A 27,218-nucleotide genomic window follows, 5' to 3' on the forward strand; every position below is an offset into this window, starting at 1 on the left:
CATTAAACTCGTTCGTCCTCCAATTTCCCTGGCCCCCTCTCCGGTCGGCATCTCTCCGTTGCGGCCCTGAACAAACTCTCGATAGATCGCTTCCAGTCGCGCCCGTTCGCGCGGACTCAACGAGCATCGCGTATTCGCCAGCGATCGCTCAATGTGTTTCCACTCGATGATCACCTCTTCTCGACCAGAAGAACTGTCGTCTTTGCCGCCTTCCTGCTGGTGCAGATCCAGTTCCGGCGTGCCATGCTGCAGATGTCGCTGCCGACGACGGGCCTGCTTGAGCGCATCTAGCTTGGCCGCCACAACCGCCGGCGGTAGCAGCTTACTGGCTGCGTTCGGACTGTCGTCCGCGTACAGGAACTGATGGAATCGACTGGTCGATTCCTCTCCCTTGTGAATTCCGTTTGGCATCTTCTCCGACTGACGCGTTGACAATGGCCCGGAATCTCCCAGCAAATCGTGGATGGCTTCGAGATGCGCGTTGTACACTACGGCCTGCAAGTCCGCGCCCGAGTACCCTTCCGTACGAGCGGCGATCTCGTCCACTCGCGACCACACCTCCGTGCTGAGATGCAACTTCTTACTCACCGCACGGATGATGTCCACGCGGTCCTCGTGCGACGGCATGTCGCAGAGCAGCGACTTGTCCAGTCGCCCTGGTCGGAGCAGCGCCGGATCAATCAGGTCAGGTCGCGACGTGGCCGCCAGCACGTACACTCCGGAAAGACCTTCGGCGCCGTCCATTTGTGTCAGCAGCTGATTGACCACTCGATCGGTCACTCCCGTCGAGTCGTGGCCTCGCTTCGGTGCGATACTGTCGAATTCGTCAAAGAAGAGAATGCACGGTTTTGCCGCCTCGGCGCGTTCAAAGAGATCCCGCACACTCTTTTCACTGGCACCGATGTACTTGTTCAGGATCTCGGGCCCCTTGACGCTGATGAAGTTCAGCCCACACTCCCCAGCCACGGCGCTTGCCAGCAGTGTCTTTCCGCAGCCGGGATACCCGTACAGAAGCAACCCAGACCGGAGACGGAGAGGGCATTGTGCGAAAATCGGCGCGTACTTGGTTGGATACTGTAACGTCTCAAGCAACGTTTGCCGCGTGCTACGCAGCCCACCGATCGACGCGAATGTCGTCGAAGAGGACGTCAGCGTCACGTTGCGCAGCGATGCCGGCGTAAATCCGTTCAGAGCACGATCGAAATCGTCACGTTTCAAGGTGACTTTGGCCGACTCCGAGCTAGGGTCCTGCACCGCCCGGATCAAAGCTTCGTTCCGCGCACGTGCCACCAGGAGGACCAGATCCCCCGGCATGTATCCATCCGTCTTCCCAGCGATGTCCAAAAAGTCCACGTCTGGAGAGAGAACAAAACCTGGCTCGCCCGATGAGCTGGGCCTGCTGGCAGGGTTGGATGGATCCAGCCAGGACCCCGTGGTCGAGTTACTTTGGGTTTTGACATGGCCATTCAGCCGTCGGGCATCTCCTCGATCCTGCCTGGTCAATTGTTCCAACACCTTTCGCCGGGCTTCCTTATCCGGCGCCTTTAAACTCAAAATCTCCCGAACAACATGACAACCAATGATAATGTTGTTCAGAGAGTCTTTCGACTGCGCCGTGGCGAGCAGCACCACCGGGGACATCATGGTGCAGTTTTCTCGCACAACAGACGCCACAATCTCGCTGATTTGCCGGCTCCGTCCGTTCTCTCCGCCGACTTGCAGCTCCGTCTCAGCCGGGCAAAGCTTGTCGAGATCATCCAAGATGACAACCGATCGGCCCCCAAGACGCGCGCACCAAGAGGCGGACATGAAGAGCCGATGGAGCGTCTCCTTGATAGTCGACACGCGGGTCTCATCAGTCACCAGTTTTCGACATGAGAAGTAGGTGACATTGTACAGATATTCATCGCGTAATCGGCTTCCCAAAAGTTGACAAAGAGTCGTCTTTCCGGCGCCCAAGCCGCCCGTGATGAGTATTGAGGACGACCGAGTAAGATTTGTCAAACTCTGGTCGATCAACGAGTCTATGCCGACCATCTCGGGAGGGGATGCTGGAATCTGCTCATCGGATACTGGTGTTGAATCCGGAGGCTTCGGGATCTCCGCTTGTATGTCAATGTTGAGCCTGTGGTCAGAGCCTAGGATCCATGCGAGAGGTATTCCCGAGTCTGAGCTCTTCGTAGGCGGATCGAATCGAAGGATGCCTCCTTCGAAGGAAACATTTGACAATTGGTTGTCCACGGGTGGTAAGAGCATTCCATCCGTAAGAGGGCCTGACAAGAGTGACCCGTCGGACCCGGTATCCCTATACGCTAGCTTCAGTCTCTCAGCCAACATACTTTTCGATGCTGCCGTGTCGCCACAGAACTTGAGCCCGTCTTTCTTCTTGGATGCCTCAGACGCGAATGGGTAAAGCTTGAGTGTTTTGACAGCCGATCGTCCTAGCTGGGCGGGTGCGGCCTCAACCTGAACAATGCCACCAACCATACCGGAAACTCTGAGAGCCGAGCACAGGCGAGATGACAATGCGACATGCCGGGTGTCGGGCGAGTCCTCCCACGGCAGTACCCTCGCAACAACCTTGTTGGTCGGTCGCCGAGTTTCGCTGGATTCTTGCTCCTTTTGTTGCAGCTGTTGCTGGGGATCGACTGGAGCCTGCAGCCCAGCCGGCTGAAGCACCGTCACAGCAACATACTCGCTTCCCCGCAGCTCCTTCGTTGCCAAAATATCTCGGTCTATCCAGACCCTGAACCCATCATTCTCATGCTCGGGGACACCCTCATCGAACCATTCTTCAAGAAACTGGCGGTCGGCGCCCCGAAGATAGACTGCCGACCGCTCTTCGGAGCGACTGCTCTTTGGTCGCACAGTGCTGCTCGTACTTCTTCCAGAGGAGCTCCTGCGACCTGTACTTCCGGTACTCCGGCCTTCTTTTCCGGACTTTGGCCGGACCTTTGGCGCCACTATAACCTCTGCATCTGGCGCAATTTTGGCAAATGGAGATGTAGAAGGGGGCGATGGCGTGAGGGAGGTCACCAAGATATTTGCGGTTGAGGTCGGCGATAGATGTAACGTCAGTGGGTGGATAGGGCTGGAAGAATTCGCGTTAGTGTTTGCAAATCCCGGATTTGGCAACGCTCGGATTTGATGGAGCAGATTCAACTCGAGGAATGACGCGTGGAGCTCGATGACTTGATGATCTCGTCAGCTTCGGGTTGGTGTACCTCGGGATATAATAGACCTACTCTCCCAATCTGCCGAGGTCAAAGGCTCAATGTTGATCGTATGCGCAACAGGAGGGTCGAGGTGCAAGAACATGCCGACCTGTATGGGTCAGAATAGAAGCAACAATCTCACCCATGGCGCCGCCTACTTTCTGTCCTTCTGTCAACCCGAGCACCCTGCCAAAAGTGCTGTCTACCTCAACAACAGACACCTCCTGCTCCCGCGACGAACTGCTATTGATGCCGTCTCGGCCGATCACCGGTGCGAGTTTGCGCTTGCTGGGCATGCCCGTCCATCCTAGATAGGCGGATTGTGGCGCAGAAGATTGGGACGTTGAGGATTTATATTGTAGCTCGACAATAACATTCTGCGCAGCCTGTAGAAGTCGTCAGCAGCGAGAAGACAGACCGTGTCGCACGCTTTGCGCTGCATACAGCATTGGCATTAACCAGCAACGATACAACCGAAGCCGGCAAATTGACCAAGCAGGTTTTGAGCGGCACCAACGCCACTTCGGCGGTGGTGGACGGCTTTTTGCTGGGCGCCATCCTGGGCTGGCTTCAGAAACAGCAGTATGCAGGACCAATCCCGCTGTTCAGAGCCCAGGCGAAGAGGAAAGGGCTTTCTTTAATCTCTCCGCACGGCCCGAAGACGACTGCCCGCATTCTCCGCCCAAACATTCACCAGCTCGGGCCGAGGGTTGATCCTCTCCGCAACACGTGATTCTGCACTAGTCCAATTCCGGTATAGTTGCATTCCAGGAATCTTACGCGCCGTGACGCGTCTGCGCCCTCCAGTTTTGCTGGCTCTTTGCAGCATCTTATTGATGCCCTGTGAAGAGCGCCCCTTCGGCTCTCTATCTCTGCTCACAGACTAACAGCAGCGGCACACCGTGCGGCATCATGTCGCTCCTCCAGTACCCTGCGCCGGTGGACTACCGCCGACAACTCGAAGCTTTCAAAGACTTCCTCAAGCACTTCAAGTCCTTCGATTCCGCGTCCGAGGCAGCGGCAACTGAAGCCATTGAGGACCTGCATATCGATGACGACGATCTAGCCGATGAGTATGACTTGATGGACGATGCGGAAGATGGCGCGCAGAGTGGGCGCCGCCGGCGAGAGCCGAAGAATAAGTACATGCAGATTCTACAAGAGGTCGCAAATCGAGAACGTAACCACATTTTGATCGAGCTGGATGATCTGGATACGGTGAGTCGGAAGAAGGAGGTCTATGCGATGTGGCTAGTCTGACTGAATCGTTTCGCGTGGATAGTTTGAGAGGTCTCTACCCGATGATGTTGACCTGAAGCTGGTAGAGTCCGTTCAGGGTAATACCAAGCGTTACATCGACGTTTTTTCAGACGCTGTTGATGAAGTGATGCCTCCGTCAACCAAAGAAATCAAGTATGTATTATACCAACATGCAGAGGTACTTCGGGTAACATTGTGCCAGCTTCAAGGATGACGTTCTGGACGTGATCATGTCGCAACGCGAGAAACGTAATGAGACAATCCAAATGGCTGCAGAAGCAGGCTTGGATGCCGGGCAAACTCCGGCGATCTTCCCGCCAGAACTCACCCGTCGATACACACTCAACTTCAAGCCGTTGACCCCGTCGGGTTCCAGCAGCGATCGTAGCTCGAAGGCCCTTGCGGTCCGCCACGTTCGCGGTGAGCATCTGGGAAAGCTGATCACGGTCCGAGGCATTGTGACTCGTGTCTCCGACGTCAAGCCAGTGGTCAAGATCAACGCCTACACCTGCGACCGATGCGGGAGCGAAGTGTTCCAGCCCATTACGACGAAGCAATTCCTTCCCATGACGGAGTGTCCGTCAGAGGAGTGTACGAAGAACAACTCCAAGGGACAGCTGTTCCTGTCCACTCGAGCTTCGAAGTTCATCCCATTTCAAGAGGTCAAGATCCAGGAAATGGCAGACCAGGTGCCGGTTGGTCATATTCCCAGGACTTTGACTGTTCACTGCACTGGCGCCTTGACACGGCAGTTGAACCCCGGCGATATCGTGGACATTGCGGGGATTTTCCTGCCCACACCGTACACGGGATTCCGCGCTATTCGAGCAGGCTTGCTGACCGATACATACCTTGAAGCTCAATACATTACGAAGCACAAGAAAGCCTACGACAGCATGATCTTGGATACTCGAATGCTTCGCCGGATTGAGCAGTACAGGAACTCCGGCCATATGTACGAATACCTGGCGAGGTCGATCGCGCCAGAGATCTACGGTCACCTTGATGTAAAGAAGGCTCTTCTGCTTTTGTTGATCGGAGGTGTCAACAAAGACATGGGCGACGGCATGCACATTCGCGGTGAGATCAACATCTGTTTGATGGGTGATCCTGGTGTGGCCAAGTCGCAACTGCTGCGATATATCAGCAAAGTTGCACCCCGTGGCGTCTACACAACCGGTCGCGGAAGCAGTGGCGTCGGTTTGACGGCGGCAGTCATGCGTGATCCTGTCACGGACGAGATGGTGCTGGAAGGAGGTGCACTAGTGTTGGCTGACAATGGAATTTGCTGCATCGATGAGTTCGACAAGATGGACGACGCAGATCGAACTGCTATCCACGAAGTGATGGAACAACAAACCATCTCGATTTCCAAAGCCGGGATCACCACTACCCTGAATGCCCGAACGTCAATCCTGGCTGCGGCCAATCCTCTGTATGGCCGTTACAATCCCCGTGTCTCCCCGGTCGAGAACATCAACCTGCCCGCAGCTCTTCTGTCTCGGTTCGATGTGCTGTTCCTGATGCTGGATACCCCTTCGCGGGATGCAGATGAGGAGCTTGCTCAACACGTGGCATATGTGCACATGCACAACAAGCACCCCGATACAGGCGACACGGCAGTGGTTTTCTCCCCGGACGAGGTTCGTCAGTACGTTGCCAAAGCCCGCTCCTACCGTCCGGTGGTGCCCCGGAACGTGTCGGACTACATGGTTGGTGCCTACGTGCACATGCGCAAGCAGCAGAAGCGCGATGAGGGAAGCAAGCGCCAATTCTCGCATGTCAGTCCGCGTACGCTGCTCGGCATCATCCGGCTTTCGCAAGCGCTGGCGCGTCTCCGCTTCAGTGACGAAGTTGCCACCGAGGATGTCGATGAGGCGCTACGATTGATCGAGGTCAGCAAAGCGTCGCTGTCGAACGAGGGCCAGGCCACCAGCGACCAATCACCGGTGAGCAAGATCTACAACTTGATCCGTGGAATGTGGGAGAGTGGCGCTGCGGCCGCGGGTGACGGCCATGAGGGCGAGCTCAGCATCCGCAAGATTCGAGAGCGGGTGTTGGCCAAGGGCTTCACGGAGGATCAACTGGCACAGACGATCGAGGAGTATACAGAGTTGAATGTGAGTATTCTCGGGTCACTACCATCTCGATGCATGACTAACTTAGGCAAAAACAGGTGTGGCAAATTACTGGTAATGGTACGCGACTGATGATGATTGAGGCGGATGAGGCGGATCAGGACGAAATGGCGATGTAGACGTTTCCCTCTATTACGACATCTGTATCGGTAGATTTGATTAATCACGGCGTTTGGGTGTTTCTAGGTTTGGAGTAAGATGTCTTCACACGGTTTTATACCTACAGTACTATTAGAACCAGCCTCATGTTTGAGAAGTATGCCGAGCTGGAAGTACAAGTTATCCCTTTCAAACAGCTCCAAACCGAGTGGAAGCTCCCGCGTCGGCCACGACGACTTTGAAGAGTACCATACCCGTGTTGCTGTGGGAGTGGTAGACGAAATCCCCCCCCTAGCCACTTGCATTTGCAAGCTGGTTAGGGAGACATCAAAGTTGTTCTGCAACCTGCGGGAAATGCTCGCAACAAGGGGAGGGATCAAGGGATTCTATGGATGGATATCTGAAAACGGTCTTTCTGCCGACATGTGCCCGATGGGCAGAGCCACGAGTTGGAATGTAAACAAAGACTTTAGCGGCTCTGTTCGATCTTTGAATCCCATCGATGGAGGAGGTGCCTTCTACCAAGCTACTAGATACATTGTCACATCCCCATCCAAATAGATCCAGTAGGGAGTACTGAGGACTGGCTCATGACTGTAGTCAATTAAAATCTTCTTGATCCCATGCGTGGACGTCCATCAACCTCTTGGTGTGGAGCCAAGCGTAAAAAATAATATTCATTTCTTTGCTTCCGATTCGAACCCCCGACTACGAACACCCCAAACGCTCAACACCTCCAAAGTGGCTTCGTAACTGAAGGAAAAAAAACTGGTAGCTTCTCTTTGATTGAGCGTGTCATCCTTAGTGCAGGGGCCATGCTAATCTTCTCTGTATCGTTTCAAATTGACCAAATGCCCGAAGGCAATGTAGAAGACATTAAAACGGTATATAAGCCTTTTCCTTGGAAGCGAAACGAAACGTGATTGGTTGGTGGGCCTTTCTTGCCAGGAACCCTCTGATCTTTGCTAACTGCCGGCAAACCGGGCCGGTATCTGCGCTGAAACTCTAAAGTAAAAAACACTCCATTAACCAAGCTTGGTCAGCCTCGAAGGCACGCAACTTGAGGCATCTTGGATTATTGAGTGCATCAACACGAATTCTTCGGGATGGCCGGCAAGTTCTGCCGATTTTTGGGGCAAAATGTGGCTCACGTGACCAGGCGCCTATGCAGTCACGTGATGATAAGAGTTTCCGCCGAACCCAAAGCTTATCCGCACGCTCTGATTTGTGCCCGCTGCCGACAACCTTAATGTGAGCTCGGATATTAGCGGTCCCCCATCTGGGGCCCCAGTTTATCCATGCCTTTAATAGCAGTGCCCGTAATTAATCAATAAGTGCCGAGGCATATTAACGCATGCCAGTTCATTGCCTGCGACCATCCCAAGTCGGATCTTAACAGCCGCTCTTAGTTCTTCACGTCCAATCTGCTTGATGAGAGATACTTGACGATTCTGGAGTGAACACCTTCATTCGGACAATCCTTCAAGATGCCGACTAAGTCCACCTTTCCAGATGTTGAGATCCCAAATGTCGACCTCTGGACGTTTATGTTTGGACGCAAGGACCAGCCATGGCCAGATGATAAGGGTTTGTATCTCCCCAATGGCGCCTTCATGCAAGATACGATCATCAAGACTAATACTCGACAGTGATATTCATCGATGCCGACACGCAACGCAGTTACACATTTGGCCAAATCCGGTCCACCGGACTGGCCTTTGGCGAAGGGATCCGCGCTACCTGGGACTGGAAGAAGGGCGATGTCCTGGCGATCTTTTCGCCAAACTGCATTGACACACCGCCGATCATGTACGGAGTCGTTTGGGCTGGCGGTGTGGTGTCCCCGGCCAACCCAACCTACACTGCCGACGAATTGGCTTTCCAACTCCGAGATTCGGAAGCGAAAGCCCTGGTTACTCAGGCACCGCTCCTCCCCGTCGCCCGCGCTGCGGCCCAAAAGGCCGGGTTGCCTGAGGATCGCATCATCCTAATGGGCGACCAGCGAGATCCCGAGAAGAGATCCAAGCATTTCACACATATCAGAAACATGGCTGGTACTTCGCGTTATCGCAAGGTTCGGATTGACCCGGCCAAGGATGTTGTTCACCTGGTCTATTCGTCCGGGACAACCGGCCTGCCCAAGGGTGTCATGCTCTCCCATCGAAACGTTGTTGCGAACACCTTGCAGAACGGGTATATCGAGCACATGAATATGTCCTGGGGTGAGAAGGACGGACGGCCCGGTGATCGCATCCTGGCCTTCTTGCCCTTCTTTCACATATACGGTACGCTCGGAGAGTATGCGTTGAGCTGTTCGGTTGATGCTAACCTCCTTTAGGGTTGACTTGCATTGTCCACAGCACCGTTCGGCGAGGCTACACAACGGTCGTGATGTCCAAATTTGATATAGAAAAGTTCTGCGCGCACGTGCAAAACTACAAGATCACATTCTCGTACATCGCGCCCCCCGTCGTGCTGCTCCTGGCCAAGCATCCGGTCGTTGACAAATACGATCTATCGAGCCTCCGGATGATGAACTCTGGTGCCGCACCGCTGACACGAGAGGTCGTCGAGGCCGCCTCAGCACGTATCAAATGCGGCATCAAACAGGGCTACGGACTCACCGAGACCAGTCCTACGACCCATACTCAACTGTGGCCCGAGTGGAACAAGTATCTGGGTTCCGTGGGTAAACTCCTCCCCAACATGGAGGCAAAATACATGACTTCGGGCAATGACGGCTCGGAGCCAAAGGAGGTCGCCATCGGTGAGGTTGGCGAGCTATATGTTCGTGGACCGAATGTCTTCTTGGGCTACCACCGCAACCCGCGCGCGACAGCGGAATGTCTGTCTCCGGACGGCTGGTTCCGCACGGGAGACGTTGGCTACCAGGACAAGGAGGGCAACTTCTACATCACGGACCGCGTGAAGGAGCTGATCAAGTACAAGGGGTTCCAGGTGGCGCCGGCTGAGCTCGAGGGCATGCTGCTGGACAATGACGCGGTCGACGATGTAGCTGTGATTGGCGTGTACAGCCAGGAGCATGGCAGCGAAGTGCCGCGCGCATATGTCGTGCGGAGTGCCAAGAGCAAGGCCTCTGGCCGCAGCGCCGAGGAAGAGGCTGAGGCGATCGTCAGCTGGCTGAACAGTCGAGTCGCGCAGCATAAACGACTGCGTGGGGGTGTGCGGTTTATCGACGCCGTCCCCAAGAGTGCCAGTGGGAAGATCCTGCGGAGGGTGCTCAAGGAGGCGGCGAAGAAGGAGCAGCCCAAGGCCAGGCTATGAGCGTATACCTGGATGCAGTGTAATCTTATCTGAACGCTTTGTCATTTATGGGAATCTTGCAAAACTCCTAGAGCCATTCATGATCTTCACCAGTTCATTTGCATTCCAAGAGTTAGTACCCCTTCAAGGCGCACTACTCGTACACGATCCTGCGCAGCAGCACTTGCATGAACAGTGGCGAGGGAAGCAGACAGCTTGACCATTCCGGCTTGAGCCGCTCTAAATCAGTTGAGTGACGCTACAGAACAGTATAGGGCTCCTTATCATGACGGGAATTCGATTCTTATCAGTTCTTATCAGTGATCCTGATAAGAATTTAAGGTCGACCCACTTCCCACATACAGATAAGTTTAATGTGAGGTTTCACCACTAATTCAAATCGGGTAAGTACTTCACTTAAATAGCATGGCGTCCAAGCGTAATGGCATGGATCCTCAATCTGTTTCATCTGGATGAACCTTGAACGGATCATTCTGCCGTTTCTGAAAGCAACATGTCCAACCTGAACCGTTGCCAACCAAAATGAACAGTATCAAGAAGTGAAATTGAAACTTCTCACTAACTAACTAACTATCCGTTTTAATTGATCTTTACGGAGTACCTAGATTGTATTGTTACCAGCTTCGTATTCATAGAGCAGCATAGCGACAACGACGGCTGGCAATCAGTCGCCGCTCTCCGCGGCCGATCTGCACCTCGTTTGAGCCGCTGGGTTAAACTGACAAAGCAGATTCTAGAGGAGTCCTTTTCCGGGGTACCTATTCGGTACAAGCGCATCGATGTAGGCCTACGGGAGCCGCTGGAGAGGGACGTCATTTCCGTATATCGAGGCAGAGAGTTCGGGTCAGCCGCTGCCGCCGAGGCCGGCTCGTGTGCTGCAGGCGTTATTCCACCCGGCTGACCCTTGTTGAATGTAGACAGCCGGTCGATCAGCTACCTATGCGAAGGAGTTGCCGAGACATGTGCAGGTGTGACAATGAAGATTTCCTCAGTGAAGAAAAAACGAGGACTGAATGGATCATAGGCTCCCTCCGATGAGGATGAGCTGGCTGCTGCCATTGGAGCGGCTCTTCATCCGGCACCCTGCTGTTCAAGAAGATATCAGAAAGCTCGAGTTTTCGAAAGCATGACGGTTTGCAATGACCCCGTAGATCGACGGCACTGACGATTCGAACGAGAGACGAGGCCGCTGTTCCAGTGGTATTTATATATCATCACTGTGAACCATTCACATACTACTACTCGACACCGTGCAAAAGTTCTCCCCCGTCTTTGATGGAGTGACCCGCGAGTTTGTTCGGATAGACTATCTGCCGTCCGGGGTTGATGGTAAAGGTGACGGAAACGCAGCCTTGGGAAGCCGATGAAGACCCTGCAATAAGCTCATGACCTGCTAGATAGGTCCCCTGCGCACGGATATTAGGCCGTATAATAATGTTCCAGCAGCCGGACGGCCCCGTCCTTTCCTGTAGACGGCCGCTTCGTAAAATCGACGGTATCCGCAACACCTTCATCTCCGAGGATAGCGAGACGATGATGCCCGTCGACGACGAAACACATCCCGTTTGGATGCGGCTACGACACCCAGGACACGGTGAATGCGTCGCTTGGCCGGGCCGCCGACACGGCCATCGACCGCCATCGTGTGTTCAAGATCCGCAACGACCAGCGTTGCCAATCCCCGTGTCGTGGAAATCGGTGGCGTACCGGCTGCTCCACGGCCCACCGATGCTCTTTACGGCGCCGGGCAAGCTTTCACGTCCGGCGTGCCCGGTACGCCACGCGGTTCTCTCTGGGTCACAGGGGGTTACCACGACGGGGAGCTCTATGCCGCGGGCGACTTCACCGGTCCTTCACCAGTCAGAGCAAGCAATCCAAAGGCTTCGAGACGTGTGTGGCTAGGGCCGACCCGACGGAGAATGAGGACGTGGTTGTCTGGCACAGTAAGCCCCCTTTCTGGCCTATTGGTAACCCTGCAGTATTTGGCCTCACTCATAACCCCCGAATTCAAGACTTTGCGATCATGCCTGTCAAGCGGGTCAGAGTCCTGCTCGGACTGGATGGCTCTTTCACCGAAAATTCTGCTATTGACATCCCGCCGCCGTCGCGGGAGGTCCATCAATCGGTCCTTTTGCGAGTCGTCCTGTGGAGTGGTAGCAGCGTCTCAAACAGGGTCAAAGTGCACAAGTCCATTGCTTGACTGATCACTAGCGCCCATAATTGGTCTAATTGATAATCCGAATGCATTGCCCTCCATTCGTAGAACGAATTATGTATTATTTTCTCCTCATCGTCATCAATAACAAACACTAGACTTGATCATCCACGGTCCAATCATTCACATTCATTTTGAAACCATGAGGTTGAATGATACTACTCAGTGTTGAAGTACACCTCCTCCTGCGTTCTATATCTCCGTTGCTTTCATCGGTGCATGCCGGCCCGAATCAAGGAAATAATTGCGCAGTGCTTGCGCCTTACTCCTTGTTCGGCACGTTGGCGCTGGGGAGATTGCCGTTGCCAATCTTGTCGATGGCATTCTGCCGCGCGCCATGGAGGCCGAACTGCGAGGGGACGCCCTCGATACGATGCGTCGAGTTGATGTTCTTGACCAGCGTGATCTGGAAGCAAGTGGCGCCGCCCTGGCGGGAGGTGATGGTGGAGTAGGCGAGGAAGTACTCCCAGATCTGGTTTTGTCAGTAGTTATCCTAGAAAGGGATCAAGGAGGGAAGCGGACGTACCCGGAACCACCGCTTGCCATACTTGGCCTCCACCTTCTCGCGGTTGCCCATCCAGTTGCGGTACCACCGCCACAGCGTGGCCGAATAGTGCACGCCGATGGTGTCGATGCTCTTGATCTCGAAACCAGCGCCCTCGAGCTGGTCGACGACCCAGCCGAGAGGAGTGGACGCATCCGCACCGGGGAAGATGTACTTGTTCATGAACAGACCCCAGATCAGATCCTCATACTGCCACGACTTGCGCAGACCGGCGTACTGCAGGAAGAAAACGCCGTCATCATCCAGCATGTCGTACACCTGCAGCAGGAACTGCTTGAAGTGCCGCACACCGACGTGCTCGGCCATCTCCAGGCAAGTGATCTTCTTGTAGCCGCCGGGGATCTTGGGCGCGTCGCGGTAGTCCAGGCACAGAACGCGGCTCTGCGACTCGTCAATGCCAGCCTTGCGCAGACCGTTGTTGCCCCATTTGGTCTGGTTGCGGCCCAGGGTGATGCCCGTCGCGTGCGCACCGTAGTGCACCGACGCGTACTTGACCAGCGTGCCCCAGCCGCAGCCCAAGTCCAAGAGCGTGTCGCCCGGCTGCAGGCCAATCTTCTCACACACCACCGCCAGTTTGTTGTCCTGCATCTGCTCCAGAGTCTCTTCCTTGTTGATGTCGCTGATGATGCCCGACGTGTAGACCATGCGTGGGCCCAGGAACCACGCATAGAAGTCATCTCCACGATCGTAGTGATCCCGCACCTGCTCCTCATCCTGCGACCGAGTATGCAGCAACATCTCCGGGATGAATCCGGTCAGAAAGTGCTTGTACAGACCCCAGGTGAAGCGGAAGCTGGCCCAGTCGTGGCGGTACTCCAGGATCTCCAGCGCGTCGCCCTTGAAATCCACCTCACCATTGAAGTATTTCTCAAAGAACACCCACATGGGAATCTTACTCTTGCCACGATACTTGGCCCGATCATGCTCGTTGTGAAAGTGCAGGTAGTACTCCACGGGACGGCCCGGGTACTTGGCCTTTTCATTCTTGCGAGGGGAGATTGCGGACGCAGTGGTCCAGAACACCATCAGAATGGGAATGGTGGTAAAAATGGCAAAGAAGATGGTGGTGTAGAAGCCACCGCCAACTTGGCGAGCCAGGTACCATGGCACAATAACCAACAGGCCGAGCAACAAGGTATTCGAGAAGCTGTCATTGCCCGCCGCGTCCGCCGGGAGAGGAGCGTTCTTGATAGCCGGGTACTGTTTGAGGAAAACCAATGGTTGCTTAGTCCTTTGGGCATCTTGATCCGCAGACGTGATTACGTACCGACGTGGTTCTCACGCCGCAATCCTCAGGGGGAGACGACGCGGCTGGAGCCGCTGGGGTCTCGATGAATTCAAAGTCCTCGGAGGACTCGGAGTGCGCTCTCACCATTGTCGCTCGAATCGAGTTGGGGAGGAAGAGGAATTTTGAGGACAATTGGGAGAGTTGTGTGGGAGAGGTTCGTTGTTTTGGTTCCCAGTTTGATTGACTACTAGTCGATCGCTTGGGCTGAGCTCACCGCCAACCGAGATGACAGATGGATCGGAAAACAAAGCCCTAATATTTGATGAGCGCGCTGGCTTGCTGTTTGATTCTTTTTATAAAACTTATCGCAAGGGATTGTTCAAGTAACTAGTACTCTTTGAGCAGCATTCACAGTCTTTCACCAGACACTGTGCAAGAAAATCTTCGTGCTCACTTCTAGCACCGTGTTCCGGACCCCTCAGGCATTATTAAACAAGCTGGTAAAAGAATAGCAGTACTACTATACAACGGACGAATTGACAAACACCAGTGAATCTGTCGAATAACCAGGTAACCCATACCATCCTATCCCGCCAAACCCAATCCTCGGTCCACTCCTTACGCCGCCCATAAACCATGCTGCCGTACATTCTACAGAGTCAACTGGAAGTTTCGAGTTTCTTCATCCTCCTCGAAAATGGGGAGAGCCAAGTCGTCCTCATGGACTACAATGTCTTGCAGACGGCCAGTGGTGGCTAGACCTGACATCGACTGGTTATCGTCGGCAGACGTTGCTTTCTGACTTGCAGTCTTCTTTTTCGGAGCTTGCTTGCCCTGCAAAATCGACGAAACGTTCCGGCCTTTCGCGTAACCGACGGTTGTGCGCGAACTGGCAGCGGCAGTCGCATGTCGCGTTGGAGGCGGATCAGCCGGGGTGGAGGTTTTCTTCTTTGGCATCAGTAGGGACGAGACCTTTCGTGTCTTTGGTGCGGTCGACGATTTTATCGACGTGGTCTTAGTGCTGTTTGTTCTCGCCCGAGTAGTGATGCTAGTCTGAGCGAGGGCAGCCGCGGCATCGCGAGATTTTACAGTGGGAATGTTCCGCGTATGCGTTTTCTTCTCCGTCTCCTTGGCGGGTTTCTGACGTTGCTGTTGCATCTCCTCCCAGCAGGGGGTGTCCGGATCCTCGCGCACGTTGACTCCAGCCAGCGTCATGTTGTCGACCTCCTTTTGTATCATCTTGTCCACCATCTTGTCATAGGCAATCGAGTCCTCTTTGAACTTGCGCTCTCTCTCCGTGAGGCCGTCCTCGCCCACCGGTCCATGGTAATATACCTTCTCCCATCCCCGAGCAATATTCTGCGGCTGGAACTGAGGAAACGTGGTGTCGTAAATGATCTCATCGGGGTCGTCCGGAAGGTCTAGATTCCTGTGAGTTCACACGCCCGACGTCGGATGTTGAGCAGACCTACCTTTCGGTTTCGGTGGTGCGTATTCCACATCCGGAACCTCCTCTTCCTGCGGCTTGCTTACGATCTGGCGCTGGGGTGGCTGCACCTCAGGAGCCGCTTTCTTGACGTTTTGTGTGGTCGAGCTCTTGCCATTCGTCTTCGGCTTGAGAGCGCCTTCCTTGCCTGCCGGGGTTTGCAACGCTCTGGCTTTCGCATTGGTGGTCTTATTGCCCAAGGGCGCTCGGTTACGAGGGCCTGTCCGTGGGTCATTCGTCAGCACCGCCCATATCATTACATCCATCCCATCTGATTTGAACACCGACCCATTGGCGTCACAAAGGCATCCTTGACTGGTTTGAGGGTGTTCTCATTGCGACCACCATTTCCCTTGACGGTCTGCTTCCCAAACGCTAACGGGTCATTCTCGTCGTTCAGCGGAACACGAAACGGGGTTTTGGGCACACGGGTTCCAGGTGTCTTCGGTTGGAGTTGTCGTAATCCTTGGTTTTTCGCTGCGGCGGCCGTCTGGTGCGAATGCACCAGATTCTCCTGATCACGTAGAGCGAGCATGGCTGCCAAATGATATCACCATGCGCGTTAACAATGCCGGGCCTCGATGTTTGTCTGTCGATGAACACGCAAAAGCTGCGAGATTCCTGAACTGAATCATTTCGACGCGGACCAAGTTTGGACTTGTTTACAGCGTTGCCCGGGGAGACAGGCTGCCCGGATAGACCGCCTTCCATATCTGGACTAGTAGGTTTTCAGGGGGGGTTTCGGCCTCACCGTCTCATGGATGGACTCGCTCCAACACCGACAGGAAACCCCAATCCCACCGCCTGGTCTTGAACTCGCTCTCTTTCGGCTCTCACACAGTGGATCGTCTATAACCGGCCTCCCTTTCGTTCCATCGATACGTTGTTTGATTTCGATTGTTACCATAATATTTGCTGAAAAATGGACAAGATCCGTGAGGTATGCCAACACCCCTAAACCATGCCTAAATGGCGGGGTAGCTAGGAACTCGACGGCTCATCCCACTATGGATGTCAGCGCGTCTATCCGCAGCATTTCACCATTTCTCGCACTCTAGTAATAGGTACAATGAGACTAATGACGCTTGTTGTAGAAAATGAACGCCCTCCGCCTGGAGGCGGATGAGGCCCATGCCGAAGTCGAGGAACTCAAGGGCAAGATCAAGGCCCTGGAGCAGGAGAATCTCGCCAAAGAGCAGGAGATCACGTCGTTGACGCACCGCAACCAAGTCCTGGAGGCCGAAGTGGAGAAGCTGGAGGCCCAACTGAAAGAACTTAAGGAGCGGGCCGACGCCAGTGCGCAACACGACACACAGAACGAGGCCCTGCAGAGGCGGGTGCAGTTGCTCGAAGAGGAGGCCGAGGAGGCCGACAAGAACCTCCGTGAGGTCAACGAGAAGTACGTGTTCGGTATCGAAGCTGAGGGTCGGGATCGACAACTAACCACTCGCGTAATCGTAGACTTCGCCAGACCGACGTCAAGGCCGGCCACTACGAACGCAAGGTGCAGGCGCTCGAGGCGGCTCGTGATCAGTGGGAGGCCAAATACGAGGATATGGCAAAGAAGTATGCCGAGCTGCAGAAGGAACTGCACGAGCTGGAGGTTTCGATGAGCAACGTCTGAGAGCTGGTCTCCGCAGGTGGCCGCTTAGAAGTTCTCTCTGGTTTCGCATTGACCACTGCATTTTTTCGTTGTTATTTTTTTGTCATCCGGAATTGTGTTCGTTATTCCCCGTACTGCGGTATATTCGTACATAAAGGTTGTTGTAATTGGTGTTCTTTACAGTGCTATCTATGCGTAAAAGAAAACAGCACACCGACTCCGTAACGCCCAACAAACAACCGTTCTTGACAAACCCATACTATCGTGACCGTCTTGCCTGTGCCTTTCTCCGCTTTGCCATGCGTTCTTTGTGCTGCGTGAGCATGCGCTCTGCTTTGGACTCATAACGAAACTTTTTTCGCTTCTTGGTTTTGTTTGTTTTTCGCTTTGATGTTGCGGACGTGTTCGATTCTGCTTTGCGTTCTTCATCGAATTCCTCAAGGCCCGTCTCCGTCTTGTCCGGCACCGTGCGGACAGCGTTGTAGAGCTCGTCCTTGGCGGAATCCATCTCCTCCACCGTAACAGTTGTGTACTTGTCCTCGTCGATATACTCAGCCTCGTAGTCGACTGGCGGCGGTTCGTCAAATCCCTGCCATTCTTCTTCCTCAGACGACTTGTTTCCCGAGTCTGACTCGCTGTCGAGTTCCTCAAGGCGCTTTCGTGTCTCTTCTAAGACTCGTTGAACTTCTGCGGCCCGCTCTTCTCGAATCTGAATTTCAACGTCAGTGGAACAAAAAGGCACGGAAGGAGTCTAGGCACCAACTCTTTTCCGTTCCAGTCTCCGTTCTTCTCGAGCTTTTTTCTCTGCGTATTCCCGCGCCTGTCGGATCCTCTGCTGCTTGCGCTTGCGGAATCCTGTCAAGAACTCATGTCGCGCCACAGGGTCAAACGTGATTTCTTCGACTCCGCTTGAGATCTTCCGACGCTTCGCCCTGGATACCATGTCGTATTTCGAATTGAAGCAATACTATCCTCTCAAGTTGTTCGCGATATCGTTGAGATGTAGGTATCGATTTCTTTTGATAAACTCTTTTCGGATGCTCCAAGCTCAAATGCCAAGACCGTGCGCCATTGGTCAGCCCCAATCCGCAGCATCAAGTTGCCCGCCCGTCCAGCAACAGACTGACGGCCAACAATCACCATGCTTTCGACACCACTGTTGCTGCTGGCTCTTGGAGCCGCGGCAGTCGAGGGCTTCAAGGACACCTCGCCATTCGTGTTATTTTCCACGGCGGAGTATGCCTTCCGGACTCGTAATTTGCTCGCGGATGCGACCCATGTTGCTGACATACACACCCAGTTTACCCTCTTCCTCATCGCACGTAAGATCCGCAGACGCGCTTCTCGACGATGTGCTGGCCCGAGTAAAGACTTGCCCGTCGGATTATTATGTCCTTGCATCGCAGCCTGGCGTGCATGCCTCGGACTACTCGGACCGCAAGGCCACGCCTTGGCTGCGTGGGAAGGCGACGGGGACGGACAAGTCCATCCGCTCCAACCTGACCGTGACTGAGGTTAGTGGAGTGCTAGATTCGGCAGCAATTCGGGAAGCGTTGAAGGAGTGTGGAGCGCAAGTGACCGAAGTCGATGCGTCCAGTAAGCAGCTCCGGACAGGTTTTAATTGGAGGATTATCCTGACGATACTATGCATAGCGGGCTCATATCCATTGAAGTATGAGCCTGGGCCAAGAGTCATTGATGTTTCTTTCCCGGTGATCACCACGGGCGCGCGCCGGGCGCAGCAGTTCGCGGAGAACGGTGTGTATCTGAATCAGTTTCGTCGGGTTTGAAACAGTCCTGATTGGTTCTGCAGATGCATTCCTGGCGGGTATCGTTGACCGGCTCTCATCGAACAAGTATACGGTGCTCTACGTGACCTCTCCACGCCAGGACGTGGAAAAGGACAGCTTCGTCTACCAGTCCGAGCAGGGCGAATTCGAAGAGTCTCGCCATATAGAGCTGAAGCGGGACCTCCGAGATAACTCCCAAGAGGATGGTCCGAGGAGTAGCCAGTCCGTGTTTGAGAAGTATCAATTTCTGAGCTCTGGTACGTTCACTTTTTATCTGTTCACTTTCCTGTCGCTAACGATGGGCAGGCATTTTTATGGGTCTCTTTGCGTCTCTTATCTGTCTGGGGATTTTGTATGTTGGACTTTCCGCACTGCTCAGTCTGGAAGTGCCATATGCTGCATATGAGAAGGACACAACGCCTGGGGCACAGAAGAAGCAGCAGTAGTTGGATTATTCGCTTGTACTCTACGCAATCTCCTCAAGAAATGAGACATGATTTGAATCAGATTACTATCAAACTGGCCAACTACAACTGTCAACTGGTCAAAACAACACAAGTTTCACTTGAGCCTTTCAGGTTGCCCGCGCGAATTCTAGTACAGTAGGTAAGTTGGTACTCGGCTGCTAGGCTCTTGAACACCAGAACCATACAAGCCTTCAACGACGCCTGCTGATAATTCAATATAGGTGGTGGTGTCGGCTCATTAAGGGGATCTTTGGTTTGATTGGTTCCCGATACTGGGTTACCATGTTCTCCCAAAAGGACTCGAATTGAGTTGTATGTATTCGTTGTGGTAAGTACATGTTGGTTATCGGAAGTCGTGCGGAGAAGACGGTGCTGCCCTAACGAAAGGGAGTGAAAGGGTCCGAAGGCGCGAGAGTAGGCCTACTTACGAGTGATACTAGTTATTGTAGCCCGCACTTTGTAGAGTATGGAGTCCGAATACGTTATTTTGGCTCAGTCTGTCCATGCCTCTGAGCGCACTCGCAATCGAGCTGCTCAGTTGTCGCTTTCAGTTCGTCTCTGCCCGCGCCAAGGGGGGCCGGCGTTCCGGCCCTGCCGTTTATAAGATCTCTTTATTTTATGATGACGCCCCATATTCTGTGCTCCTTGGCGCAGGCAGGGACAGGTGTGTACGTCGTCGTCATTTCGCTTTTTGCGAGATTGTTTTCTTGATGATGAGTTCACCATGTAGGCAAATGTCAAGTACTAGTAGCTGGAGGTACCTAGTAACTTTGTGAAGCTAGCAGTCAACGAACAGGAAGGTGCGACTTGAATGCCTTGAGGACGAGCGTCGTCTTGAGACTTCCAAGTGTGCAACGCAAGGACAGAAGAGACATTGGGAATTTTGCGAGCATCTTGGGCAAGATGCAGTGACTTAGCTCAGCATATTCGTCCTAATGAGTAAACCCTGTTAGGTATCGAGCAGAGTTGTCTTCATCATCGCTGAACTGAACCGAACTGAAGAGTGATCAATGAATGGATGATCTATGGTTGAAGTAACTTAGCCTTGCATGCTGTTGATGTCCTTAGAGAGATAGTAAGTAGTACTTTATAAATACCTACTTGTAGGTACCTATGGCAGAGTAGTTTGCAGAGTCAAGTTCTCCAGAAACTCGTCGTTGACTTGGAGGCTCTGCCCGATAACCTATGTAGATTCAAGGCAAGCGCGGCGGATCACTCAAGCCTAAATATAACCTTCTCACGTGATTCTTGGCTGAGTGGCTGACGTGAGACGCTGGGTCCCAAGACAGCCCAGGGGCAAGCGAGCGACAGAAGAGAGAAACCCGAGTCCCTCATCGCCCCTCTGGAACCTGCAACTGGTCGTGCTGGAAAGCCCTTTCTGCTGCTGTGATTATTTCATGGAACAAATTTGACACGAGACCGACTCAGCAGTTCTTTTGTCGGCAGTCCACCAACCACGCGATTAGCGCTCGGTGTGCAGTTGGTGTTTTCCTCGTGAGGAAAACGAACGGACCCGTGCAGAATCCAGGGTCGAAGAGAAAGGAAAAACCTGACTCCGGACTCCAGAACGTCGCACGACCAGCACACTCCGCGACTTCGATTATCTGCAGCTCCGATATGTCGTTGGAGTAAATGCCCGCAGGATTTAATAGACGTTGCACATCCCAGCCTGCGGATCCTCGTTGCACCGCTTCGTGCCCGTCGAGTCCACAATAATGAGACTGTTCCGACGCAGACTCGGCTGGCTGTCGACCCTAACCCTCTTCCTCCTGCTGGTGGCCCTGCTTGCGGGGCATGTCGCCGCGCAGAACAGAGACGGAGGGTCGAGAGGGAACCAGCCGGCTGCCTCTGATGACGACTCATCTGACAACACTCCAGCAAATCAACCATCCAACAATCAGGAGGAGGAGGAACCTGCGGATGAACCGGCCAACGACAACCCCAACGCAGACGACGACGATGACGAGGGAGATTCGAATAACAACCAGTCCGACGCAGACGACGATGACAACCAAACCGACGACAAATCAGACGATTCCACAGATTCCAATGAGTCGGAAACCAGCACCGAAGACTCCTCGGAATCAGAGTCGACCGAGGAGTCGACCCCGACGGATGACAGCAAGCCTCCGCCATTGACGGAGGCGACGTCGACGTCGACAACGAACACTCTCCCAAGTCTCACGTCAACAAGTACTTCGACGTCGACATCTTCCTTCGATATTCCCGTCGCAACAGTTCCGCCGACGAAGAACGCACCGTACATGAAGGAGTCCGATCTGCCCGAAGGCACGGTCTTCATTGCTGTAGGTGCAGCCTTGGGGTTGGTGGGATTGGCGGTGCTCGCATGGCGCGCACTGGTGGTTTGGTCCATCAACCGGTCCGTCCGACGTGCGGCGATACAGCACACGAAATCAGACTCCAAGACAGCTCTCACTGGAGGCGGCGGCAAACGCAAGCGCCGTCGCTCCCGCCGAAGGTCTCGCCGTAAAACTTACGGGGCGGAGATGTCCATGGAGAAACTCTCGCGGGACCGCCACACCAGCCACATCTCCTCGTCGTCGCGCAACCCTGCCACTCAGAGCGGGCTGTTCTACTCTCCCACGGCCGCGCCCAGCGGGCAGCAGGGCGCCGCCGGCCACCGCGGCTCCTCTTACCTCCCCGCCGGCTACTACTCCGCAGGCAGCGCCGGCGGGCCCCGCACGTCTCACATTGGCAGTCAAACACCGCCCGCGTCGCCGTCGCTGCCACCGAGCAGAGGCCACGACATGCCGTTCAATCGGGCCTCGCATTTTGGCGGCGCATCCACCAGCTCGTTGAACCTGAATGCTCCGCCGCAGGGCCGGGCACCATCAGCCTATCTAGAAGATCTCTTTGACAGCCACGGTTCGGCGCGACCAAATGACTTCCGATAGCGAATCCGATCTTTTTTTTTTTCTCTTCCCCTTCATGTACATGTCATTTTTCTATTTTTTTTTTCTTTGCCCACTCTACAAGATTATTCTTTTCCATACAATTCATCTTTGCGCCGTCTGTGGCTAATAAACAGCTTTGTTTTCTCTCGTCTCAGCGCGCGAAGCTCTTTTTCTCTTATATTTTTTTTTCCCCGAACTGGCATGGGCGTTTGCGTCTTGCGTACTGTTCATGAAGACCCAGCTGTGCTCTTTGTATTTGTTCATTTTGATTTCTTCGGGAGTGTCAGGCATATCTCTCCGAGTTGTCGCTGTTGATACAGGGATGTTTTTCTTTCTTGAAGATTTGGGATTCCATTCAGCAGTTGAAGAATTCATGTACTTTGTCAATGCTACTACAGTACCTTAGATACCTTACGCCTACGAAAGCAAGTAATAATCAGCTCAAGTTGTTGTCGAGTAATCTGACTCTGGCTTGGTCAATGGTATCCATTGAGAAGGCAGTTCCACAAGAAATAAATAAGTAGAGCTCATCAAACCTAACTCTCCCCAGTGACAATGAAATGAAAGGAACGTGAATCGGATGGATTCGCTAGACATATACACAACATGATGCATAGAAGGTATATAAAGGTAAGTAAATGGTCGACAGGGACATACAACACAAAAAGCGAAAGACAGGAACATTCAGATGAAATCCTGAGAAAACGAAACTTGGGGGAAACTGATTGTTTTGAATCAATCATCCATCGGCTTATCCTCCAACGTCACCCCCCTCCTTTCCTCCGTGACCCCGGCTCCGGTCTCTGCGTCGGGCTTCGACGTTGTTGGTGATGATGATGACGACTGTTGCTGCTGCCGCGCCTCAAACGCCGCCACCTTCTCCGTCAGCGACCGGCTACCTCGGCTGCTCCGCTGCAGGCCCCTGCCACGGCCGATCGAGTCGCGTTTCCGCTCGAGCGCCGGCGCGGACGACGGCGCATCGTTGTCCGTCGCCTGTTGGGCGACATTCGTGGCGATCGAGATCTGCGGCTTGGTTTCGGAAGGGCTTTCGGTGGATGTTCCATTCTCCGCCGGTGTTGCGGCTGGGGCGGGGGACGGAGATGGTGCTGGTGCTTGAGGCATCATGGTTGTCGCATCCGGAACCTCCAGGCTTCGTCGCGACTGGTGCCGGCGCTCGCCCGGGGCTGGCGTGACGCCGCTCACGTTGATCGGGAAACGGCCGCCCTGCGAGCCGTCCGTGGACCGGTCACGGCGGTGCCGCGTCGTCGGCGGCGCGGGACTGTTGGCCCGCGATCGGCTGACGATCGCCCGGTTGCGCGCCTCCATCGCCGCGCGCCGGTTGCTCTCGTCCGTGCTGATGGCGCGGGGCCGTGAGGAGCCCGAGCCCGCACCCAGCGAGTGCGCGGCCGATTGCCGCTTGAGTTCGCCAAAGATGGCGTCCTTGTGCTGGAAGAGATCGCGGACCAGCCGGTAGCTGTGCCGCTCGTTCATCGTCAACGGGTTCTCAACCCGTGGTCGCAGGATACAAGGTGCGAGGGTCTGCGCAAGCGCCGAAATGTACTCCTCGTCCGCAGACGTCAAGTCAATTAGCCGCACGAAATGTGTCATCAGCGCGTCCAGCGTCGCGATGTTGTTCAGGCGGAGTTGACCCAGCGTGCTCTGCAAAACCTTGATCCGTCCTTCGGTCGTGGTCTCGTTGGCGGTCGTGGAGTAAATCGTCTTGATAATCTCATAAACTTGCGATGAAACGATTGAATCTGCGCCCCGTTAATCGCCAGTCTCGGGTAATTCTAATACAACCCACTTACCTGGTAGCTCAAGGAGATACAACTTCAGAGCACTGGCAACAATTGGTATCTCATATTTCTCCAAAACTGAACGATGATCCTCTTTGCAGTGGTTCAGCGCATTGCGCAGGTGATGCGTGGCAGCCAAAGGCACATCATGCAGCCAGACAGCCTGCCGTGCCTTGTCACCATCGAGATCGGGGTAATCTTGCACAGATCAGTATTCGCCTTTACGGACACAATTCAGTGAACTTACGGCTATCGAGGAAGGTCAATATGCTGGTCACCACGATGGGAACCCGCTTTCGGTCCGCGCGCGCCCTGGCCTCCAAGTCGACGCCGAAGATCTGGTCTCCGACCGACCCATAGTAATTCTCGTACGGCTGCACCTTTGGGACAAACCCTCCCGTCCGGTAGTTCTCCAGCATGTAACGAAGATCTCCGAGAGGCTGTATGGTCTCCTGGTACAGCATCATGTGATCAACGGTACTCTGCAGACTCGGAATCACGTTGCTGATGGCACCCGAGAAGTCCAGTACAACAGACTTGATGGCCTTGAGGCGATCGAGTTCGCAGCGTTCCAGAAACTGCAGGTAATCGACAATGGCTTCCTCGAGCTTGCAGCGGATGTGATCCAACTTGAGCACCGCCGACTTGTACCGCTCGTCGGCTTCTCGCGCTTCGCGATGCAGCTTTTCCTCCGGCGTCTCATTTGGATGAGAGTTGTTCAGCGGGTTCCAGCCGGCCAAAATCTCCGAAACGCTCGATAGCGTTGGAGAATCGGCGACGTCGTCGCTCGAATTCATCGACGACACTCGAAGCAGCGGCTTCTTCTTCTCGGGGATGCCCGTGATCTGGAACACCTTTGATCGCCACTGGTAGTTCATTCGCGAGCTATTGGCAAATGTATTGCCCATGGTGCCTACAAGACGCAGCAACCCAGCATCGACCATATCCTGACCGATCTGTTCTGCGTGACTGATGCTGGTGGCGGTCTCAGTCTTCTGAAGGAACTCGACGATATCGGCACCCGTGGACGTGTTCTGGTAGGTCCCCAGGACCGGCACCTTGACCTCGCCGATCTTGATGTTGTTCAACATGTCGGTTAGGAGCTTCTTGATCTCCTCCGGCGAATAGGTCTTGTCACCTAGCTCAAAGATCTCCGGCTCTTGCTCTTCCTGAGGGTCGGTAAGAACAATCTTTGGCGGTGACGGTTTTGACTTGGGACTGGACGCCTCAGGACTCTGAAAGGCAAGCTTGTTTTCCTCCTCCAAGTCCTCTACTAGGCGACACTTGTTGAAATACTGGGCACGTAGCTTCTTTACCAGGTCCTTCTGTTTCTCGTAGTTCTTGACATGCGACTGAAGCTCCTCCTGGGAGTGGTTGACACGCGCAGCATGTTGTTCAGCCCAGCGACTGAATGGTGTCACAACGAGTTCCCGAATGTTGGCGGCGATCTTTTGGTGGCTTTTGGCAGACTCTATCATCTCCGCACGAATGCCATCGTAGGCCTGTTTGAATCTGGCGTAAGAAAGAAAGCTTTGAGAGAAAAAAAGAAGCATCACCCGTCACTCTACCTTTCTAACGCTGGCGCCCTCATCCTTTTGGAACCCATTGGCGATTCGGTCCACCGCAGGGATAATCTCTGCCAATTTCGAGCCGTACAGCTCCTCCGCATCAGCGCGAAGACTGGCAATGGTCAACATCTGCTGATTTTCGGCTATCCCCTGCTGCAGTTTGCCAAACAGGACGCTCAGTCCTGTGGCGTAGTCCGGTGTCCAGAACGAATCCGCGAACCCGGGCATTGTGACAGAATGGCGGCGAAGCGCAACGTCGCTTTACAAACAGAACAACGCAATGGTCGACTAGTGAGTGGCTGTCCAAGCAGACCGTGTCGTCGAGCAATGTTGAACAAACAAGTCCAGCCTGGTTCGCATACGCCGGGTCGTTTGCGACAGAGCGGCAAGGGAGGATGGGGCCAAGGAAGCGCAAGAAAACTGCAAAACAGCAAGCCCCAACAAAGAAACACGGAAAAAAAAATAAAAACGAAAACAAGTCGGATTGAGAGCTTCAGGGATGTTCGTAATCCGTACACAGTGGCATTTGTTGCTTGTTGCAGTCTGCGAAAACACAAGCGCGCCTGAAGATGTGCTTACGTAATACACTACAGACAGCGAACACAATGCTTGTCGCTCATTGGCTGCGATGGGCGGAGACCCACGTGATGCGGCTAGGCCTCGATCCTGTTCTAAAATTAAAAACGTGGCAGCCAGTAGTCTCGATCGGAGGTTTCATTTGTTTACGTAATTTCCTATTCAGTAAAGTCAGCTACGATCCAGGTTTCATGCACGTCAGCTGCGTTAATGGGAACGCACTTTACAGTGGAAAAATGGTGAGCTTGCTAGTACGTTTACAGTATTTGCAGAGTCCAAATGTTTATTTCCACAAAGCGGTCATTATTTCCACGTACGGAGTGGTTACTTAACCTCGCTGACCTGGGCCACCTGGCAGATGGAGCTCTCCAGTTCAGCTGTCAGGACCGGAAGACTTCAGTGTCTTCTATCCAGCCGACAAGAAAGGCATGTCTTGCGCGAAGCATGGTGACACCACACTTGTTCATCTATCTTTACACCGTCCGAAAGACAAATACTCTGTATTTAACTACTCGTACTCCGTACTTCGAAATCGTAACTTCATATTGGGGAACGGACGTACGGAGAATTCAACTGGCCAAAACAGTCCATCAGGCCAGGGCCGTCAGTGTGCAAGGATCTGCCTGAGAATTGACGGCCAGAACAACTTCTCAGTGCCGCTCATGAACTGCAGGAACTGGACAAATCGACTCGTATTGTGCCACCAGATCTCGGCCGATCCCAGGTCGCTCTGGCTGAAGAGGGCCGGTCCGGCGCTAGAATCCATCCAGGACCTTCAGTCCCTGGCCTCTCGCTTTTGTCAGTTAGATCGACAGTCGGGCCTAGATGACAGACACATTTCTTTTCATTCCTTGCGAGGCTCTGCCACATTTCCTGTGCATTGGTAAGGTTTGACAGCGGTAGACCATGCACACCTGGAATCATGCAGTGTTGCACAGCTACAGGAGATCTTCAGCTAAGAATCCCCGAAATATGTCAGGGTCCCTGGAGCTGAAGCAGTGCGACTTCGACA

At 54.0% G+C, this 27,218-nt stretch overlaps 10 protein-coding genes across 10 annotated transcripts; 6 read left to right on the forward strand and 4 right to left on the reverse strand.

The window, feature by feature from the left end:
• Positions 1–4,127: 4,127 nt before the first annotated feature.
• VTN31DRAFT_484 (DNA replication licensing factor MCM7) lies at positions 4,128–6,732 on the forward strand (the record flags this gene model as incomplete). Its single annotated transcript, XM_069405272.1, has 4 exons — positions 4,128–4,433; positions 4,498–4,628; positions 4,678–6,595; positions 6,652–6,732. 4 exons carry the CDS (start codon positions 4,128–4,130, stop codon positions 6,730–6,732), a joined length of 2,436 nt encoding a protein of 811 aa, XP_069263340.1.
• A 1,467-nt stretch (positions 6,733–8,199) lies between these two features.
• VTN31DRAFT_485 (uncharacterized protein) lies at positions 8,200–9,997 on the forward strand (the record flags this gene model as incomplete). The annotated part of the gene is made up of 3 exons (XM_069405283.1): positions 8,200–8,299; positions 8,362–8,997; positions 9,051–9,997. 3 exons carry the CDS (start codon positions 8,200–8,202, stop codon positions 9,995–9,997), a joined length of 1,683 nt encoding a protein of 560 aa, XP_069263341.1.
• Positions 9,998–11,431: 1,434 nt separating this feature from the next.
• Positions 11,432–11,899, forward strand: VTN31DRAFT_486 (uncharacterized protein; the record flags this gene model as incomplete). Its single annotated transcript, XM_069405294.1, has 1 exon — positions 11,432–11,899. One exon carries the CDS (start codon positions 11,432–11,434, stop codon positions 11,897–11,899), a length of 468 nt encoding a protein of 155 aa, XP_069263342.1.
• Positions 11,900–12,474: 575 nt separating this feature from the next.
• Positions 12,475–14,152, reverse strand: VTN31DRAFT_487 (uncharacterized protein; the record flags this gene model as incomplete). Its single annotated transcript, XM_069405305.1, has 3 exons — positions 12,475–12,684; positions 12,739–13,977; positions 14,045–14,152. The coding sequence occupies 3 exons, from the start codon at positions 14,150–14,152 to the stop codon at positions 12,475–12,477; spliced, it is 1,557 nt and encodes a 518-aa protein (XP_069263343.1).
• Positions 14,153–14,656: 504 nt separating this feature from the next.
• On the reverse strand, positions 14,657–16,026 carry VTN31DRAFT_488 (uncharacterized protein; the record flags this gene model as incomplete). Its single annotated transcript, XM_069405316.1, has 3 exons — positions 14,657–15,426; positions 15,478–15,711; positions 15,780–16,026. 3 exons carry the CDS (start codon positions 16,024–16,026, stop codon positions 14,657–14,659), a joined length of 1,251 nt encoding a protein of 416 aa, XP_069263344.1.
• A 387-nt stretch (positions 16,027–16,413) lies between these two features.
• Positions 16,414–17,115, forward strand: VTN31DRAFT_489 (uncharacterized protein; the record flags this gene model as incomplete). Its single annotated transcript, XM_069405327.1, has 3 exons — positions 16,414–16,431; positions 16,586–16,890; positions 16,953–17,115. 3 exons carry the CDS (start codon positions 16,414–16,416, stop codon positions 17,113–17,115), a joined length of 486 nt encoding a protein of 161 aa, XP_069263345.1.
• A 238-nt stretch (positions 17,116–17,353) lies between these two features.
• Positions 17,354–18,037, reverse strand: VTN31DRAFT_490 (uncharacterized protein; the record flags this gene model as incomplete). Its single annotated transcript, XM_069405339.1, has 2 exons — positions 17,354–17,803; positions 17,858–18,037. The coding sequence occupies 2 exons, from the start codon at positions 18,035–18,037 to the stop codon at positions 17,354–17,356; spliced, it is 630 nt and encodes a 209-aa protein (XP_069263346.1).
• A 198-nt stretch (positions 18,038–18,235) lies between these two features.
• On the forward strand, positions 18,236–19,330 carry VTN31DRAFT_491 (uncharacterized protein; the record flags this gene model as incomplete). Its single annotated transcript, XM_069405350.1, has 5 exons — positions 18,236–18,330; positions 18,395–18,690; positions 18,748–18,852; positions 18,908–19,141; positions 19,191–19,330. The coding sequence occupies 5 exons, from the start codon at positions 18,236–18,238 to the stop codon at positions 19,328–19,330; spliced, it is 870 nt and encodes a 289-aa protein (XP_069263347.1).
• Positions 19,331–21,066: 1,736 nt separating this feature from the next.
• Positions 21,067–22,266, forward strand: VTN31DRAFT_492 (uncharacterized protein; the record flags this gene model as incomplete). Its single annotated transcript, XM_069405361.1, has 1 exon — positions 21,067–22,266. The coding sequence occupies one exon, from the start codon at positions 21,067–21,069 to the stop codon at positions 22,264–22,266; it is 1,200 nt and encodes a 399-aa protein (XP_069263348.1).
• A 735-nt stretch (positions 22,267–23,001) lies between these two features.
• On the reverse strand, positions 23,002–25,858 carry VTN31DRAFT_493 (uncharacterized protein; the record flags this gene model as incomplete). The annotated part of the gene is made up of 4 exons (XM_069405372.1): positions 23,002–24,023; positions 24,075–24,260; positions 24,310–25,564; positions 25,631–25,858. The coding sequence occupies 4 exons, from the start codon at positions 25,856–25,858 to the stop codon at positions 23,002–23,004; spliced, it is 2,691 nt and encodes an 896-aa protein (XP_069263349.1).
• Between the last annotated feature and the right edge of the window lie 1,360 nt (positions 25,859–27,218).

The sequence above is a fragment of the Thermomyces dupontii genome (assembly GCF_041956625.1).
Source record: "Thermomyces dupontii strain NRRL 2155 unplaced genomic scaffold VTN31scaffold_1, whole genome shotgun sequence".
NCBI lineage: Eukaryota > Fungi > Ascomycota > Eurotiomycetes > Eurotiales > Trichocomaceae > Thermomyces > Thermomyces dupontii.